This window comes from Myotis brandtii, unplaced genomic scaffold (genome assembly GCF_000412655.1).
Source record: "Myotis brandtii unplaced genomic scaffold, ASM41265v1 scaffold321, whole genome shotgun sequence".
NCBI classification, from domain to species: Eukaryota; Metazoa; Chordata; class Mammalia; order Chiroptera; family Vespertilionidae; genus Myotis; species Myotis brandtii.
In genome coordinates this window covers 1,400,454-1,418,154 of record NW_005362314.1, presented here as the reverse complement: position 1 = coordinate 1,418,154, position 17,701 = coordinate 1,400,454, and the positions used below count along the sequence as shown (strand labels likewise).

The following is a 17,701-nucleotide window of genomic DNA, read 5'->3' as shown; positions in this document are numbered from 1 at the left end:
GCCTGCAACCAAGGTACATGCCCTTGACCGGAATCGAACCTGGGACCTTTCAGTCCGCAGGCCGACACTCTATCCACTGAGCCAAACCGGTTACAGCAGAGACTGCAATTTGAATGATAAAATTTACAAAGGTAAAAGCTTGGTGGGAATTTTTTATAATGGAAAAAAAAGACTGGTAATTTGCACAGGAAATAAAAATTATCCTAATGAGAATAATTTTAGTGAAATGAAAATGGGGGAGGAGGGGAGCATTAAAACAGTTTGACTATGCTATATCAAAAACTGATCATGCCCTGACTAGTTTGGCTCAGTGGATAGAGCGTCGGCCTGTGGACTAAAGAGTTCCAGGTTCGATTCCGGTCAAGGGCATGTACCTTGGTTGCAGGCACATCCCCAGTAGGGGGTGTGCAGGAGGCAGCTGATTGATGTTTCTCTCTCATCGATGTTTCTAACTCTCTCTCCCTTCCTCTCTGTAAAAAATCAATGAAATATATATTTTAAAAAATGATCAAGGGCCCAGCCGGCATGGCTCAGTGGTTGAGCGTGAACCTATGAACCAGGTCAGTTTGACTCCAGGTCAGGGCACCTACCTGGGTTGCAGACTCAATCCCCAGTATGTGGCCCTAGCTGGTATGGTTCAGTGGATAGAGCATTGGCCTGCAGACTAAAGGGTCCCAGGGTCGATTCAGGTCAAGGGCACATGCCCTGGCTGCGGGCTTGATTCCCTCCAGTAGGGGGCCTGCAGGAGGCTGCCAATCAATGATTCTCTCTCATCATTGATGTTTCTATCTCTCTCCTTCTCCCTTTCTCTCTGAAATCAATACCAGTAAAAATATATACTTTAAAAAAAAAAGCTGATCAAGGAATTAAGTGAACCAAATGGAGTTGGAGCTTCTCTCAACCACAAATGCGTTCAAGTGAGATGATTCTGAATTGGATTGTTTCTTGTAAACATGGACACAAATTATCCTTGGACATGTTATACACCTGTTGGCCTTCACTCTCCATCATCCCAGGTATATTAGTTTCCCGTGGCTGCTGTAACCAAGCACCACAAACTTGATGGCTTAACCCAAAAGAAACTTATGTTCTCACATTTCTGGAGGCTAGAAATCCAAAATCAAGGTGCCACAGGGCCACGCTTCCTCTCAAGATTCCAGGGAAGAATCCTTGCTTGCCTCTCCTTAACTTTTGGTGGCTGACAGAGATCCTTGGCGTTCCTAGGTTTATAGATGCATCTGCCATCTCTACCTGTCATCACATGGCCTCCCCTCTCCATATAAGGACACCAGTCATATTGGATTTAGGGCCCACCCTACTCCAGTGTGATCTCATTTTAACATGATTACATCTGCAAAGACCCTCTTTCCAGATGAGATCACATTCTCAGGTTCTGGGTGGACATGAATTTTGGGGAAGACCCTATTCAACCCAGCCCACCAGGATAAGCTTCGACTTGAATCCTGTCCCAGCCCCCTTCGCACACCTATACTTGCCCTCCGCAGCATAAAGGAGATACATTTTGAACTCTGTAGACAGGAAGGCTCATTTCCCAAACTGAAAACAAATTCTCTTTACTGGGCAGAAATCACTTGTCCCATCTTCCTAAACAGCTAAAGGGAAGGGGGTTCCTGTTTGACTGGCTCACTCACAGTTCTACAGGTTGGTCTCCCATTATTCATTCCTGTCCCCCTCAGCAAACCAGAGAATTAATGCACCTTCCTGCCCTCCAGACAACCTACACGAGGCATTACTCAGACACACTTTGTACACAGACCCACCAACCATAGAATATTAGAGGAACAAAAGAATACACACACAAAACTGCAATGTTGGTTTTTCTTCCTTGTGAGAAGACTCCAAACCTTATATAGTTATAAACACCCACGGCTATACAAATCCTCCAAGTTATATTTTTAAAGTGCATTTGGACCAGGTATCTGTAGAATCATCCTTTTAGTCCTTGCAGGAAAGCCTGGAGTTTCTGGGAGACATCAACCACCTTGGCCAGCAAAGTGGATAGCCAGGCTTTGAGCAGTGATGGGTATTTGTGTATTTGAGAAATCGTTCTGAGTGAAGGGTTAATTCTTTTTATAAAGCCCAATTTCATCTTCAGTATTTCCCATCTTCACTGATGTCAATGCTATTTCTTTTATCACTAAATGTATGTTTGAATTAGGATGTTTCCCAACCATCTGTCCTATTCCATTTGATAGTTCTAGTCCTTGACCAGCACCCCACTGTTCTTATTACTATAGATTTATAACTCTTCATATCCAGTGGGTTCCTCTCCTTGATATGCTCACCTGTTATTTTTTTTTTTTTTAAGATATCTTTCATGGCATTTCCACTATGCTTTGGTCAAATATAGTTTATTTTCTAAGCACTCTCTGGACCAAGACCCTTAAAACTCAAAAGTCTGGCCCCGACTAGGTGGTTCAGTTGGTTGGAGGCCGGGTTGCATAAGGGAGGCAACCAATTGATGTTTCTCTCTTTCTCTGACCCTTCTTCTCTCTCTAAAAATCAATAAACAGCCCTAACCGGTTTGGCTCAGTGGATAGAGCGTCGGCCTGCAGACTGAAAGGTCCCAAGTTTGATTCAGTCAACATGTACCTTCTTGGTTGCGGGCACATCCCCAAGGGGGGTGTGCAGGAGGCAGCTGATTGATGTTTCTCTCATCGATGTTTCTAGCTCTCTATCCCTCTCCCTTCCTCTCTGTAAAATTTCAATAAAATATATTTTTTAAAAATAAATAAAAATCAATAAACATATCATCAGATGAGGACTGAAAAAAACACCAGAAAGTCTGCTTTCTGCACAAGATCTCTATCCCGGACTACCATGCATGGCTGTGCAGGTCATACACCGCATAACCACAGTCGCCTGCCATTAGATGTCCATGTTTACAGTACTGTTCTTCTAAAATGCACATTGATTCACATTCCTAACATCTCTGAAGTTGGGGTGCACCTCACATGAAAGGCATAACATAGCATAATTAGTAGTGTGGGATAACATGATGTTATACCATTTCTGGCAAAACCACACAGCTGTAATAGGCAGAGCTGGGATTTGAACCCAACCAGGCAAGCCAGTTATAATTTAATGCAGGGGCTTGTGCCACATATTGGGAGGGAATCCTGGGTCACATCATGTGGAGGAAGAAAATTTTGACCATAATGTGATATAGCAGGGGCCCCTGAGCAAGAGCATGTGGGTGGGGTGGGCTCAAGAGAAACTGGAGACTGTGGCCCTGGGGAGACACTAGGACCCACCACCCCTCCATCCCGCCCAGCTCTTTCTTCTAGAAGAGATGCGAGAGCGCAAGTTTGATGGCTTTGCCCGCACTATCCAGAAGGCCTGGCGGAGCCATGTGGCAATCCGGAAGTATGAGGAGATGCGAGAGGAAGGTAAGAGGCTGCAGGTGGGAGGCAGAGGGTGCAAACAGATGTACCTGGAAGAACCAAGCCACAACCTCTGCCCCCACACCCTGTGTTCCCACAGCTTCCAACATCCTGCTGAACAAGAAGGAGCGGAGACGAAATAGCATCAATCGGAACTTTGTTGGAGACTACCTGGGGTTGGAGGAGCGGCCAGAGCTGCGTCAGTTCCTGGGCAAGAGGGAGCGTGTGGACTTCGCTGACTCGGTCACTAAGTACGACCGCCGCTTCAAGGTGAGGCACTAGCAAGTGGGTATGTCCAGAACCCTGGTTCCAGCCTGGCACCCCCATCAGAGGTACACCCTCACCTGGCTGGGGCACACCTGCCCACAGGTATATGCTCAACTAACATAGATACATCTATCCATCAAATATGCCCTTATGTAGCCCAAACACACCTATCCATCAGATGTGTCTTCACCTGGCCAGATACATCTGTCCACAATTACACACTTACCTTACCCAGAAGCCCTGACCACAGGACCATTCTCACCTATCCTGGAAACATCTATCCATTAGGTATCACACACTCACTCAGTCTAAATAGACCTGTCAATTAGACACACCTTCACCTAGCCTAGACACCTGTGCACAGCTACTCTTACCTGACCTGGGTACACGTGTCCAGCAAGTATACCTTTACCTATCCTGTACCTTTTCAGACACCCCCTTCTAGCCAATATAGCCTTCCTTAACCTCTTATTTATTATATAACCACTCATATACCTTCACATGAAGGGACACCTTCACCCGACCTACCAGCCCCACCCTCTGCCTGGAATTGATCCCATGCCCCAGGCCCCTGCCATCAGCCTCTATGGTAACTGCATCCTCACAGCCCATCAAGAGGGACTTGATCCTGACGCCCAGATGTGTGTACGTGATTGGGCGGGAGAAGGTGAAGAAGGGACCGGAGAAGGGCCAGGTTCGTGAGGTCCTGAAGAAGAAGCTGGAGATCCAGGCCCTGCGGGGAGTTTCCCTCAGGTGAGGCCAGGAGTCCACCTGCCCCACAGTCACTCTCTTGTCACCCTCAGCTGTCCTCATACTTGCTGCCCCATCTGTAACCCTGACCGTTTTACCTGCTGCTATACATATAACTCTCTCTTGGCCCCACATGTCACCTTCACCAGCCCCCACATTCATGATCCTTATTTGCCCCTTGCACCTGTCCCCTCCCCTGACTCCTTACCTGGCCCTTCTCTATTACCACCTCCTCCTGCTCCCTCCCTTCTCCCGCTTCCCCCACCTGTTAACTCCTCACTTGCCTCTTACCTAACCCTCCCCGGCTGCATCTCACATTTACCTATCCTGTACCTTTTCAGACACCCCCTTCTAGCCAATATAGCCTTCCTTAACCTCTTATTTATTATATAACCACTCATATACCTTCACATGAAGGGACACCTTCACCCGACCTACCAGCCCCACCCTCTGCCTGGAATTGATCCCATGCCCCAGGCCCCTGCCATCAGCCTCTATGGTAACTGCATCCTCACAGCCCATCAAGAGGGACTTGATCCTGACGCCCAGATGTGTGTATGTGATTGGGCGGGAGAAGGTGAAGAAGGGACCGGAGAAGGGCCAGGTTCGTGAGGTCCTGAAGAAGAAGCTGGAGATCCAGGCCCTGCGGGGAGTTTCCCTCAGGTGAGGCCAGGAGTCCACCTGCCCCACAGTCACTCTCTTGTCACCCTCAGCTGTCCTCATACTTGCTGCCCCATCTGTAACCCTGACCGTTTTACCTGCTGCTATACATATAACTCTCTCTTGGCCCCACATGTCACCTTCACCAGCCCCCACATTCATGATCCTTATTTGCCCCTTGCACCTGTCCCCTCCCCTGACTCCTTACCTGGCCCTTCTCTATTACCACCTCCTCCTGCTCCCTCCCTTCTCCCGCTTCCACCTGTTAACTCCTCACTTGCCTTTTACCTAACCCTCCCCGGCTGCATCTCACAGTCACTCCTTCTACCACCCTCACCCATCACTACCACCGGCCTTTCCTCCTGCCCTCCCCAGCACGCGGCAAGACGACTTCTTCATCCTCCAAGAAGAAGCGGCCGACAGCTTCCTGGAAAGCATCTTCAAGACGGAGTTTGTCAGCCTCCTGTGCAAGCGCTTTGAGGAGGCAGCACGGAGACCCCTGCCCCTCACCTTCAGCGACACGTAGGGCCCTCCCCATCACCACCGCATCCTGGCGCTAGTCTAGGCCCAGCACCCCCTCCCGGCCCGCGGACCAGCTCAACTGCTCCGCCACCCACCGGTGCCCCGCCGGGCAAGGATGGGGTGGGGAGGTCCTCCTATTCGGGAGGCGGCGCCCATACAGCTTCCTCCTCTCTCCACAGACTACAGTTCCGGGTGAAGAAGGAGGGCTGGGGCGGAGGCGGCACCCGCAGCGTCACTTTCTCGCGTGGCTCCAGCGACGTGGCGGAGCTCAAAGCTAGCGGCCGAGCCCTCACCGTCAGCGTGGGTGATGGGCTACCCAAAAGCTCCAGTGAGTCTGCGCAGAAGCGGCGGGCGTAGCCAAAATGGCGAGGCCAGCAAGGGACCAATCAAGGCTGGAAGGGCGGAGCCAGTGAGGCGGCCAAGGGTGAGGGAGGGCCATGGAGGAGAGGGAAAGACTTAGAGGAGACCAATGATTGGGCGAGAGATGAGGAGGGGGCGTGGCCAAAGAGGCGAGCGGGCTCGAGGCCGAGCCAGAAGAGACTGGGCTTGTGGGCGGGGCCGCCGCTCAAACGCCCACATCCCTTCCCTTCCCTTCCAGAGCCCACACGGAAAGGAGCGGCCCAGGGAAGACCGCGAAGATCGGCCCCGGGCCCTTCTCGGGCGGCGCCCGGGCGCCCCAGGGGTGAGGAGGTGCCCCCCACTAAGGGTCTTCCCCTGCTGCTTGTGGGCTCCGTAACCTGAGCCAAACTGCCTGTCCGCGCTAACAAGCAGAGTGATAACGCTCTACTTCTCTATCCAGAACTCTCCATAGCGCCCCATCTTCCACATAATAAAGGCTAAGCTTAGTTTGGTACTCAAAGCCCTCCGGAATCTGACACCTGCTATAACCACTGACCTCTCCTCTCCTCTCCTCTTACACTCCTGTCATACAAGCTACATCTTATTTTTACCAACTTACCAAATTTGCACTTACCTCCAGGCCTTTGCTGGAGCTGTTTGCTCTGCCTGTCTCCCAAATTCCCACTACACTTGAGTTCCTATTCATCTTCCAAGACCCACCTCAAAAAGCCCTCCTACAAGGGTGGGGGCGGGGCAGAATCTTACCCCTGCAGAACCTCTCTCGTCCCACCTGGCCCCTGGGTCCCTCCCTCTGGCCCAGTCACCATACCAGATTGAGTGTGGCTGCCTCCTCCCTCAGACTGGGAACTTGGAGACAAATCCTCCCCACATCCTCCCAGAGCATCCTAATAAATGCCTCCATCCTTGTTCCCACCACAGGTCTGGACCGAAACGGGGTACCCCCCTCTGCCAGAGGAGGCCCTCTGCCCCTGGAGATCACATCTGGAGGGGGCTCTCAGCGGCCTCCCCGAGGCCCTCCACCCTCAGGCCAGAGGGCCAGCAGGCACCCCCGGGCACGGCCCCCTTCCGAGCACAACACAGAATTCCTCAATGTGCCTGACGAGGGTGTGGCCGGGTAGGTGCGGTGGGGGGGCAGCCCCGAGAGGTAGGTAGGCAGGGGAGTATCTAGGGCTGTGATGGACACCCCCTGTGCCCACAGCATGCAGAGGAAGCGCAGCGTGGGGCAGCGACCGGTGCCTGGTGTGGGCCGACCCAAGCCCCAGCCACGGACACATGGCCCGCGGTGCCGGGCACTGTATCAGTATGTGGGCCAAGACGTGGATGAGCTGAGCTTCAACGTGAATGAGGTTATCGAGATCCTCATGGAAGGTATGTGTGCTAGGACAGGTGGGAGGGGTGGGAACCCTGACCCAGCCAGGCAACCCCCATTACTGCATATCGTCCAATGGGAGAACAGAGGGGCCAGCTAGCTCCCAGGCCCAGCTAGAGTTACCCTCCTCTGCGCCAGTGGCTGCATAAGCTAGAGGCGTTGGGTGGAGATCACCTCCTAAGCCACCTGGGAGCCTGGTCTCACTGCATCACATGTAGTACCCCAGCCTCATTTTTGTTACCGATCAAACATAGGGCTAGCAGAACCTCAGAGTCCCCTTGTGAGTAGGAAATGGGCCATCCAGACAGGCCACCTTCTAACTTACTAGTAAGCCCCTGGGCTGCCCCCCAGAGGAGCCTGGGACTCAACAGCACCCTCTGTAAGTAGGTGGGGAAGCCCCATTGAGGTCATTCTTGGGTCCAGCATAGAGACTATGGGGAGGGGCCTGCGGGAAGAGTACAAGTGAATGTTCTAGAAAATGATGAAATGTGAGCCAGTGACAAGGAAAAATCATGTATGTGTCCCTCCCTCCCTTCCTTCCATCACTCTCTTTTCAGCCTCTGCCTTATGCCAGGCCAGTGGAAATGAGTAAGACAGACTGAGCCAACATGAAGGTTTCCTCTGGGGTGGGGTGGGTGGTGCCTCATACTTTCTTCTATCCCACAGATTCCTCAGGCTGGTGGAAAGGCCGGCTGCATGGCCAGGAGGGCCTCTTCCCTGGAAACTATGTGGAGAAGATCTGAGTGGGGGGGGCCAATTCTGTCCTTCCGCCTGCCAGGGAGCCAGGCCCTGCTGGCAGGGGGTCTCCTTTCTCTTAGCTGCATTAGCCAGAAGGTCCAGTCCTGTGGCCTCCAGCCCAGCCCAGGCTCTGGGTGGGTCTGAGGGTCATCATTGCAGCCACCTCTGGGCCCTGGCCTCCCGTGTCACACCCATTTCCTAGTGTGTCACATAGGGCTAACAGCAGAGCCTACCTCCCAGCTGCCTTGTGAGTATGAAATGAGTCGTATCCTAGCAGCAAAGCTTGGGGAAAAGTGGAGAGGCCTTCACAAGTGTGACCTCCCTCCTTCTCCACTGAGGCAATAAATGTTTGCCGGATAGAAGTATGAACAGACTGAGCGCCAAACTTCTTAGAAACCTGTGACATATGCCCTAACCGGTTTGGCTCAGTGGATAGGGTCCCAGGTTCGATTCCAATCAAGGGCATGTACCTTGGTTGCGGGCACATACCCAGTAGGGTGTGCAGGAGGCCCCTGATCTATGTTTCTCTCTCATCGATGTTTCTAACTCTCTATCCCTCTCCCTTCCTCTCTGTAAAAAATCAATAAAATATATTTAAAAAAGAAAAGAAAAGAAACCTGTGACATAGGAGCAGCAAATGCACCATTTTACAGGTGGAAACATGAAGGCTCAGAGGTTGAGTCACTTGCCCAAGATTCCACAGAGCCAAGCCTTAAAAAGTTTGAGCTTGTCTACTTGCCAGCTGCCAGAAGTTGTATCCCAGCTTTCCTTCAAAAAATGGTCTGGTTGGTTCTGTCAGATCTGAATCTGCAGTCCCCAAACCCATCTAGGACTTGACTGGACCCTGAGGAAGGAAAGAGGCTCCACAGTCCACCCTGGGCCACCCCTGGTCCCTACCCCCCACCCCATGTTTGTGCCTTCTTAGCCCTCATTTACCCGTGGTCTGGAAGGTTCTGACATTCCAGGGCCCTGACTTTCTGCACTTATGGTCACAGGTGAAGGGGTCATCTGGCAACTGGTCTCCCTAGCTGTCTGCAAACCCATGCTGAAATCTGAGCCGTTGAGACCTTACAGGCACAGCTGGAACCAGCTGGGAGTTCTGCCATGGTCTCAGCCTAAGGAGCCTGGCTTTCTAGATGGACACCTTTTCTGTGCTCAGCCCCTCAAAGAGCAGCCAGTCTGGGAGACTGGTGGGGTCAGGACTGAGCCAGAGAAGGGACAGGGGATGACTGGCCAGTTGAGCCTTTTGCAGGATCTGCACCCTCTCTCTTCTGCACCTACCTGGGGAAGCTGAGTGTAGCTGGGGGGGGGGGGGGGGGGAATCCCAAGGTTGCAACTGAGTCTCAAAAGCCCTTTTTTCCTTTTAAAACATATTTTACTGATTTTTTATAGAGAGGAAGGGAAGGGGATAGAGAGTTAGAAACATCGATCAGCTGCCTCCTGCACACCCCCTCCTGGGGATGTACCCCATGCCCTTGACCGGAATTGAACCTGGGACCTTTCAGTCCACAGGCCAACACTATCCACTGAGCCAAACCGGTTAGGGCTCAAAAGCCCTTTTATTAGTCCATTGTTATACAAAAGCTTCCAGCCAGTCCCTTGAATGTCCCTGGTTCCTTCCATCTCTGATTTTCTCACTCTGCCCAACCACTATGTGTGCGTCTCTTGCTGCAAGACTTACATGTGAGGACAGACAGAGGGGAGGACAACCCACATGAGCCACCAACTTGATCAGCTGGGCATTTCCTGGTGGAAGAAATCAGGGCTTCCTTTCCCTTCTCTGCCCTCACACTCACCCTGTGGCCCCACTACCATCGTGGCAGGCACCACATATGTAGGAAGTAGGGTCTTCTGGATAGGATGAGTGAATGAGGTTTGGGTGTGGAGCTGAGTATGGAAAAGGGAGTGGATTTAACGTATTGTAATAGACAGCTTCTCACATCTAGGTTACAGTATCTGAAAACCTGTCAGTTTGACCTCACCCACACAGCCCACATCCTATTGACTCTTTTTTTATACATAAAACTTGTTAAGTTCAGGCCCTCCTTTCCCTTCCTTAGATCCCTGTCCTTTCTGAGGCCTCACCCCACCCTTCCCCATATGCACCAATCTTCCCTGCTCACACACACCTCTCCACCATGCATCAAAATGACCTGTTTAAGTTTTTAACTGTATTAAAGATAATCAAAAGATAAGTTTTTAAATTCAAACTGCACAAAGGTGTGAAAAATCTGTCTCTCCCTCAGAAATCCCCGTTCCCCTCCCCAATTTTTAATGTCTCCTTCTAAAGGTATTTTCTGTATATAAGAGCACACAGGTGCCGGTGTGGGTCAGTTGATTGGAGAGTCATCCACTACACTGAAAAGTTTTGGGTTCAATTCCCAGTCCAGGCACATACAGTGGGGCCTTGACTTATGAGTTTAATTCGTTCCGAGACCGAGTTCGTTAAGGAGCTCGTTAACTCAAATTACTCTATCAACTCAATGCAAAAAATCGGCCGAGAGACAGCTGGTATCTCAAAAAACTCGTTAGTTGGGACACTCGTAAGTCAAGCCCCACTGTACTTAGGTTTTGGGTTCAATGCTCGGCCTCATCATTGGGGTACGTGCGGGAGGCAACCAATCAATGTTTCTCTCTCTCTCCCTTCCCCTCTCTCTAAAAAAATCAGTGAACATGGCCTCGTGTGAGGATGAAAAAAAAAAGCATACAGGTACATCTTATGTACACAGATGGGATTACATTGCACACTGTCTACACTTGCCTTGAACTCAGACACCTCACGAATGGTTAAATAATGTATTAAAGAGCTCTGATATCAAAAACACTTCACTGTCCCCCAATAGCTCAACTTCCAAAGGACAGGCAGAGATTAGATGGTGTACCTCTCCCTGCTGAAAATTCATCAGTGTCTAGAATAGAAACCAGTTCACAAAGCCCTGCATGACCCTCCCTGCACCAAGTTCACTTTCTGTCTTCCACATCCCGCCTCCACTCTGCTGGAGCGCACTGATGTCGCTGTTCCCTGAAAAAGACAAGTCTGTCCCTCCCCATCTCAGGACATTTGTACCTACCCACTTTTTCCAGAGTGCTCTGGCCCCATGACCTTCCACTGGCTCACTCCTTCCTATCAGGCAACAGCTCAGAAGTCGCCTCACAGAAAGGCTTCCCTGACCCATCACGGCCACATCCTTCTGTTTGTTTGTTTTTGGTAGCACTAAATATAACCTAAGATCATTTTCTGCATTTGTTGTCTGTTTTCCCATTTAAAAATGTGAGTGGCTTCTGAGGTCAGGGATGTTTGCCGGCACTGTTCATTTCTGAGTCCCCAGAACCTAGCACACAGTAGGTTGGACAGGTGACTCATTCTATGCTGGTACACTCAGTGCCATCCTCCTGGAAACACACCCTTCCTGACAGTTAGCTTGCTTCCCACCCTTAGCTATCCCAACGGACCCACTCCAACTTCAAAACTAAATGCATTGAAAATTTTTACTACTGCCTGGCCAGGTAGCTCAGTTGGTTGGAGTATGGAACCTATACTTCCAGGTTGAGGGTTCCATCCTAGGGGCACATTCAAGGGTCAACCAATGAATCATGGATTGGTGGAACAATGGGTGGATGTCTCTCTCTCCCTTCCTCTAAAGTCAATCAATACAATTTAAAAAAAATGTTTTTATTGATTTGATAGAGAGGAAAGGAGAGGGGGAGAGAGAAATATTGATGTGAGAGAAACATTGTTTGGCTCCTGTAGGCACCGCCGCGGGGGATCAAACTCAAGGGTCAACCAATGAATCATGGATTGGTGGAACAATGGGTGGATGTCTCTCTCTCCCTTCCTCTAAAGTCAATCAATACAATTTAAAAAAAATGTTTTTATTGATTTGATAGAGAGGAAAGGAGAGGGGGAGAGAGAAATATTGATGTGAGAGAAACATTGTTTGGCTCCTGTAGGCACCGCCACGGGGGATCAAACCTACAACCTGGGCTTGTGCCCTGACCCGGAATCAAACCAGTGACCTTTCTGTGCATGGGACAACGCTCAACCAACTGAGCAACACCGGCCAGGGCAATAAATAAAGTTTTTAAAAAAATGTTGACGACCATTGCCAACTTCCTTCAAAGAGGGTGCCAGTCAACACAACCTCTTCAAAAAGGAGCGTTGTCGTAACCGGTTTGGCTCAGTGGATAGAGCGTCAGCCTGTGGACTGAAAGGTCCCAGGTTCGATTCCGGTCAAGGGCATGTACCTTGGTTGCGGGCACATCCCCAAAAGGGGGTGTGCAGGAGGCAGCTGATCGATGTTTCTCTCTCCCTTCCTCTCTGTAAAAAAAAAAAAAAAAAAAGGAGCGTTGTTTATCGCCTTTCCAGGCTGGTGATGATACGGAATGGGCTGAAGATACCCATTTTACAGACGAGTACACAGGCCAGGGAAGATTTTAATCCTGGATCTCAGCGCACTGGCTGTTAACATTGCCCTCAGTTTGCAAACCCGCTGCGGGGGCTGTTCTGTGGTTCAGGAGTCCCCTGACCGCAGGCCCCGCCCCCTCACGGAGCGCCCTGCGCAGGTCCCGCCGGTGCTCTCGCGAGAGCTGGGAGGCGGATAATGGCGTCGAAGTGAGCGCGAGCTCGCGGCCGCCCTGGAAGTCGCCGCAGCCTCAGCCGGAGCCGCAGGAGCTGCGGGGACAAAAGGCCTAGCCGGGCCAAGGATGGTGAGCGCGGCGCCGGGGACACGGGTGCGGCGAGCCAGCGGGGACTGGAGGGGAGCGGTCCTGTCACGCACACACCCTCCGGCCAACCCCGCCCCCACATCCGGACACTCGCCCCGTCACTAGTCATTTGGCTACCACCCCACCCCCGACTTCCGGGCCTGGTTTTGACTGGGCCACCCCCACTGAGCTCGGGCTCCGCCCCCGGTCTTCATGCCACCGGCCCCCAACACTTCCAAGTTCACCTGCACAGCTCCGGTCCGTCCTCAAACAATCCACGTGGCCACTTCCGGCCTCACCAGCATCTTCCTAACTCCACTCTGTTCAGAGCCTCGCCTTCATAGCCTTTGTCCCGCCTACTCCCTCCAGGCCACGTGGGGGCCTCCCATCTTCCTAAGCTGGGGCAGAGGGGATGCTGCTTTCTATGAGCACTTCCTGACAGCTGTCCACTTCTGCTTTAGGAACACTTCCCGCCTAGCTGCCTGCCTCCCTGGATGGTAACTCCTTAGGATGGGGCTGACTGGCTCTTGTTTCCGGAGCATTCGCTGCTTCAGGAATGCACCACGGTCTTTGGGGGGAGGGAGGGTTCCCCTGGCTGGCCCCAGCAGACCCTGGGCCCAGAGGGGTCTCCCCGCCTCTTTTTTCCACCAGGAGGAGGAACCCTCCGTGCCCAGCCCGGACATGCTGATCAATGCAGAGCCCAGCTCCAGTGAGACCCAGAAGGAAGTGTCCCCAGGCGTGGCCACTGCAGCCCCCTCCTTCTCCATGGGGGAGGCGTCAGGGCCTGACCAGACAGCCACACCCCCATTGTGGGATCGCGGAGGGTCTGGAGGGGCCCAGCAGGGCGCCTCCTCAGCCCCAGGCGCGGGCCAGCCTGGCCCTGGATCTAGCCTTGGCCCCACCAGCGCAGTCTCTGGGACCAGTGAGGACCTGCGGCCTCCCAGGCGACGCCCACCACCAGGTGACCTGTGATAGGGCCTTCTGTGGGGGCACAGGCCCTGGACCGAAGGAAAACAGCATTTCCATACTTGGTGATATCACTGAGTGTGTGCCAGGCTGTGGCTGCTGTGAGGAGCCAGGTCCACTCAGCCCCTGCCCTCTGGCAGCTCAGTCCAGTGGAAGCGGTAGATGGTAAAGACCCAGTAGGAGACCATAGGGTAACTCTCTGGGCAGAGCCCCGGACAGCATGGGGGAGGGGAGGGAGGGGTGACCCTGCTGTGTACATCCTACAGGAAAGCAGATACCCTGCTCCAGCCTTGGCTGCTGCCTCAGTTTCCCAAGCGTTCGTGACTTGGCACAGCATCTGCGTACCCACTGCCCACCCACACAGTCCCTGGAAGGTAAGGTCAGAGTAGGTGGTGGGAGGCAGGCAGAGTTCCCAGGCTGATCCGTGGCCACCCCACTCCACTCCTCTGTCCTCCGCCCCTGCCTTGCCAGGCAAGCTCTTCCGCTGTTCCGCCCTGAACTGCACCGAGACCTTCCCCAGCATGCAGGAGCTGGTGGCACACGGCAAGCTGCACTACAAACCCAATCGCTACTTCAAGTGAGACCCTGACCACCCCAGCCTCCTCTGGTCCTTGGTGACTAGGCCCTAGGCAGCTCCTGCTCCTGGTGTGACAGCCAATACCTGGGGTTCAAGCCTTCTACTTCCCAGTCAGGGGGCTGATGGGGTAGGGGCTGGGGTCTGAAAATCGGTGTGGCCTCGGGCAAGACCTGTCCCAGAGAGACTGGTACCTGGAGAAGGTCCCAGGACCCGGAGGGGTGGGGCTCATGTGGGTGTGGTTCCTCCCAGTCTCTCCTTAAGCTTCTAAGAGGAAAGCGGACCACCTAAGTCTAGGCTGAGACCTCTTCCTTTTCCCAGGGCTCTGACCTGGAGGGGTCCGGAAGGGTCGCGGTCAGCGTAGGGGGCACTGAGGACCAGTTCCTACCCCGCAGTTGGGTCATCTGTGACTTGGGTCTGGTCCCCCTTCTTGGTGCCCAGGAGACCCAGCCCAGGCCTGTGTTCGTCCCCAGGTGTGAGAACTGCCTCTTGCGCTTCCGCACGCACCGCTCGCTCTTCAAGCATCTGCATGTTTGCGCTGAGCATGCGCAGAGCCCAGCCCCACCGCCAGCCCCTGCCCTCGACAAGGAGCCCTCCGCGCTCGAGCGCCCCACGGAATCTGACTCTGCGTCGGCGACGGGCTGGCAGCACCCGCTGCCCGAGCCCTACACGGCCCCCGCCCCTGCCCCCAGCGGGCCCTTTCTGCCCTACTTGAACCCCGCGTCCTTTGGCCTAAACCCCACGCGCCTGCGCCCCTTCCTGGCTGCCGCTCCTGGGCTGCCGGCCTCCAGCGCCGCGGTCTGGAAAAAGAGCCAAGGTGAGTGCTGTGGCAGGGCCGCCAGAGGGTGGGCTGAGTTTGCTCCGATTTCTGACCTTGACCCGCCTATTTTACCGCAGGTGCCGGTGGCAGTCCTCGAAGACCCCAGGGCGGCTCGGACGCGCCCTCAGGTGCGTGCAGGTGACCACCAGGGCGGGATGGAGGGGGTTTCTGTCCTGCGTCCTGCCAGGCCCAGGAGGTGCTAGGAGGCAGCAGTGCCAGCCCTGAAATACAGGATTTTGCCTTAAAAATTACTGGCCCACGCGCCTTCATCTGCACCGGCGTTACCATGTAAAGCTCGCGCTCTGCGGGGATTCCGGGGATGGGAATGGGGGACACAGAGAAGTCAAGTTCAATGCCCCCAGTTTCAGGGGGGCACACACCCGGGGAAGATGGATGAGGCAGGACAGCCCCTCGGTACTCGCGAGCTGATGGGAATGGATAAATGTCCGAAGCGCCCTCGCCCGTGACCGCCGTCCTTGGTGATGGACCAGATCTCTGGGCTGGGGCCGGGACTGACAGGGTCCCGCCTGCCCGCAGGGCACATTTTGTGGGAGCACACGCGTGGTCGCTACTCGTGCATGCAGTGCACCTTCTCCACAGCCTCGCGGCCCGCCATGACCCTTCACCTGGAGGACCACCGCTCTATTGCCCCCGGGCAGCCACGCCCCGATTGCCCGGTGGGTAAGGTCCTGGAGCACCAGGGTGGGGAGGATGGAGGCCCCAGAGGCGAGGGGCGGGGCTGAGGCTCAGCCACCTCCTCTGCCCCACCCAGACCTGGCCCTGCTTGCACCCAAGGTGTTGCTCGCTGCTGCTGCTGCTGCTATCAAAGGGGAAGTGTACAGTTTTCTTGCTGCTCTGAATGCCGCATAGAGTGGGTCATGAGATGGGGGTAGTTTTGTAATTTTAGTGGGGCCTGAAATGGATTGGGAGAGGAAATAATAAAAGAGGCGCGATGAACTGGCCTATGCTGTCTGGGTCCCTCAGCAGCCTGTCTAGCAGTCTTGGGCACCCCCCCGCCCCCCCATCTTGAGAAGGGCAGGCCTCCTCTTACCCACGACCCACTTATATCCCACCTTCCCTGTTACCTCAACACGGACCAGCCTCCTGCTCAGTACTGCCACTGCCTGCTGTCCAATCACTTCCAGAAACCAGATGGGATGGAAATTTACAGATGATTGATTGATTGATTGATTGTCTTGGGAGTCAGTGGGGAGGACAGGCAGGGAGGCTGGTCCTGAGAAAGTGCTGAGTTGGCCCAGCTAGAGCCATGTAGGTCCTTAGGCCAATGATAACTCACAGGGAGGTGACAGGATAGATAGAGCCCCAGAGCTGGGCATTCTGTTGTAGGCTAGGACTCAGGCCTCTTCTTTGTCCTGGATTTTTCCCCTGCTCCAGCCTAAGGAAAACAGTGGGTCAAGGTCAGCCCTGGAGAGCCTGGGTTCCCTTCCCTCCTTATCCCTCCCCATCCTGGTCCTGTCTTCCCTTCCTTCATGGGAAGTCAGGCCTGGGCCAGGGTTGGAATTTTGGTGCCACACTGCTGTCTCAGCCCTGCTGTCGCTGAGATCTGTGGGCCAAGCTTCCTGGTATGGAAGTCCCAGGTGTTATTGGCAGCCACCACTCTGGTGGGTTCTACTACCTTCCAGCCCCATGGTACTCCTAGCCCAGGCCTCTGCCCTCTACCCTTCCTAGGCACCAGAAGCAATTCCTCCTGCCCTTCCCCCCCCCAGTCTGAACACCCCTGAAAACGGGTCTCTTCTGATTGTGTCCCTCCCCTTCCTATACCCTTCAGTGTCTCCCTATAGTTCTCTAGATGAAGATCCTGTTCTCCTAGTAGCTCACAAGGCCCCCATCTTGAACCTTCCCATTCCCTCCCCGGGCCACACAAATCATCTTCTCCCTTCTCCTCCTTGAATACAGACTTCCTGTGAGCAAGCACACGAGTGAACCCCTGCAGACCCTGCTGAGATGGTTGTTACTCAGCACCAGCTGTGGAGTTAGATGGGCCATCAGGGAAGCGGCTCCAGGGCCCTCTGAGCTCCCCCTTCTCAGCTAGAAGGCTTATAGCCATGACTGTGTGTCCATCAGCTTTCCTGCATCTCACTTTTTAGTCTTAAATGAGTGCCTTGATGCTCATCCCTGGATCCTTTGTGAGGATTCATAGAGGGACTGAGGAGAGAAGGTGGGGACTTGGGAAATGTTTGCAAGTGATTCACGTCCCTCCAGCCACCAAGCCCATGGCTACCTCAACCTTTGCAAGAGCCTGGGGAGGAGGTGGGGCAGGGTCAAGGGGCCCATTTTACAGAGAGAGAAGGTGAAGGTAGGTGGGTAAGCTCACTGACTCTCTAGCCAGGCCCAGTTTTAAGTCACTCACTGATTCTACACCACCCTTGTTGCTGGGCACAGTTGCTACCAGCCAGCAGGGTCCACATTCCCAAAGCCCTAGTCCCATGTTGCGGCCAAAGGTAAACTGAGTGGGGGGGTGAAAGGATTAAGGAAAGACAGACAAGAGAATGAAAGCTGGGTCTCGGTGGGACGCTGCTCCCTGATGAGGAGACAGCGGCATCCAC

General features: G+C 53.7%; 2 protein-coding genes across 5 annotated transcripts in view; both read left to right on the top strand.

Moving 5' to 3' along the window:
• MYO1F (myosin IF) overlaps positions 1-8,435 on the top strand; it is a 34,107-nt gene extending 25,672 nt beyond the window's left edge. For both annotated transcript variants that reach the window (XM_005870717.2, XM_014543279.1), the window contains exons 20-28: positions 3,296-3,410; positions 3,505-3,674; positions 4,279-4,424; positions 5,457-5,603; positions 5,783-5,931; positions 6,202-6,285; positions 6,882-7,077; positions 7,162-7,331; positions 7,999-8,435. In XM_005870717.2, the coding sequence (XP_005870779.1) occupies positions 3,296-3,410; positions 3,505-3,674; positions 4,279-4,424; positions 5,457-5,603; positions 5,783-5,931; positions 6,202-6,285; positions 6,882-7,077; positions 7,162-7,331; positions 7,999-8,075 (1,254 nt within the window). In that variant the 3' untranslated portion in view covers positions 8,076-8,435. The remainder of the gene's footprint in view (positions 1-3,295; positions 3,411-3,504; positions 3,675-4,278; positions 4,425-5,456; positions 5,604-5,782; positions 5,932-6,201; positions 6,286-6,881; positions 7,078-7,161; positions 7,332-7,998) is intronic.
• Positions 8,436-12,630: 4,195 nt separating this feature from the next.
• ZNF414 (zinc finger protein 414) lies at positions 12,631-16,091 on the top strand. 3 transcript variants are annotated; one of them, XM_014543277.1, is made up of 8 exons: positions 12,631-12,777; positions 13,236-13,271; positions 13,426-13,735; positions 14,007-14,114; positions 14,212-14,317; positions 14,788-15,131; positions 15,212-15,262; positions 15,672-16,091. In XM_014543277.1, the coding sequence occupies exons 1-8, from the start codon at positions 12,775-12,777 to the stop codon at positions 15,875-15,877; spliced, it is 1,164 nt and encodes a 387-aa protein (XP_014398763.1). In that variant the 5' UTR covers positions 12,631-12,774; the 3' UTR covers positions 15,878-16,091. The 3 variants fall into 3 exon arrangements, with proteins under 3 accessions (XP_014398763.1, XP_005870776.2, XP_014398764.1); XM_005870714.2 differs by having other exon boundaries at positions 12,632-12,777; positions 15,735-16,091; XM_014543278.1 differs by lacking the exon at positions 13,236-13,271 and having other exon boundaries at positions 12,633-12,777.
• The last annotated feature ends 1,610 nt before the right edge of the window (positions 16,092-17,701 follow it).

Excerpts from the sequence above, each read along its gene's own strand:
- ZNF414 (XM_014543277.1), top strand. Across the intron at positions 13,272-13,425 it reads GCTGCCTGCCTCCCTGGATG|GAGGAGGAACCCTCCGTGCC; the intron begins GTAACTCCTTAG and ends TTTTTCCACCAG. Across the intron at positions 14,318-14,787 it reads AAACCCAATCGCTACTTCAA|GTGTGAGAACTGCCTCTTGC; the intron begins GTGAGACCCTGA and ends GTTCGTCCCCAG.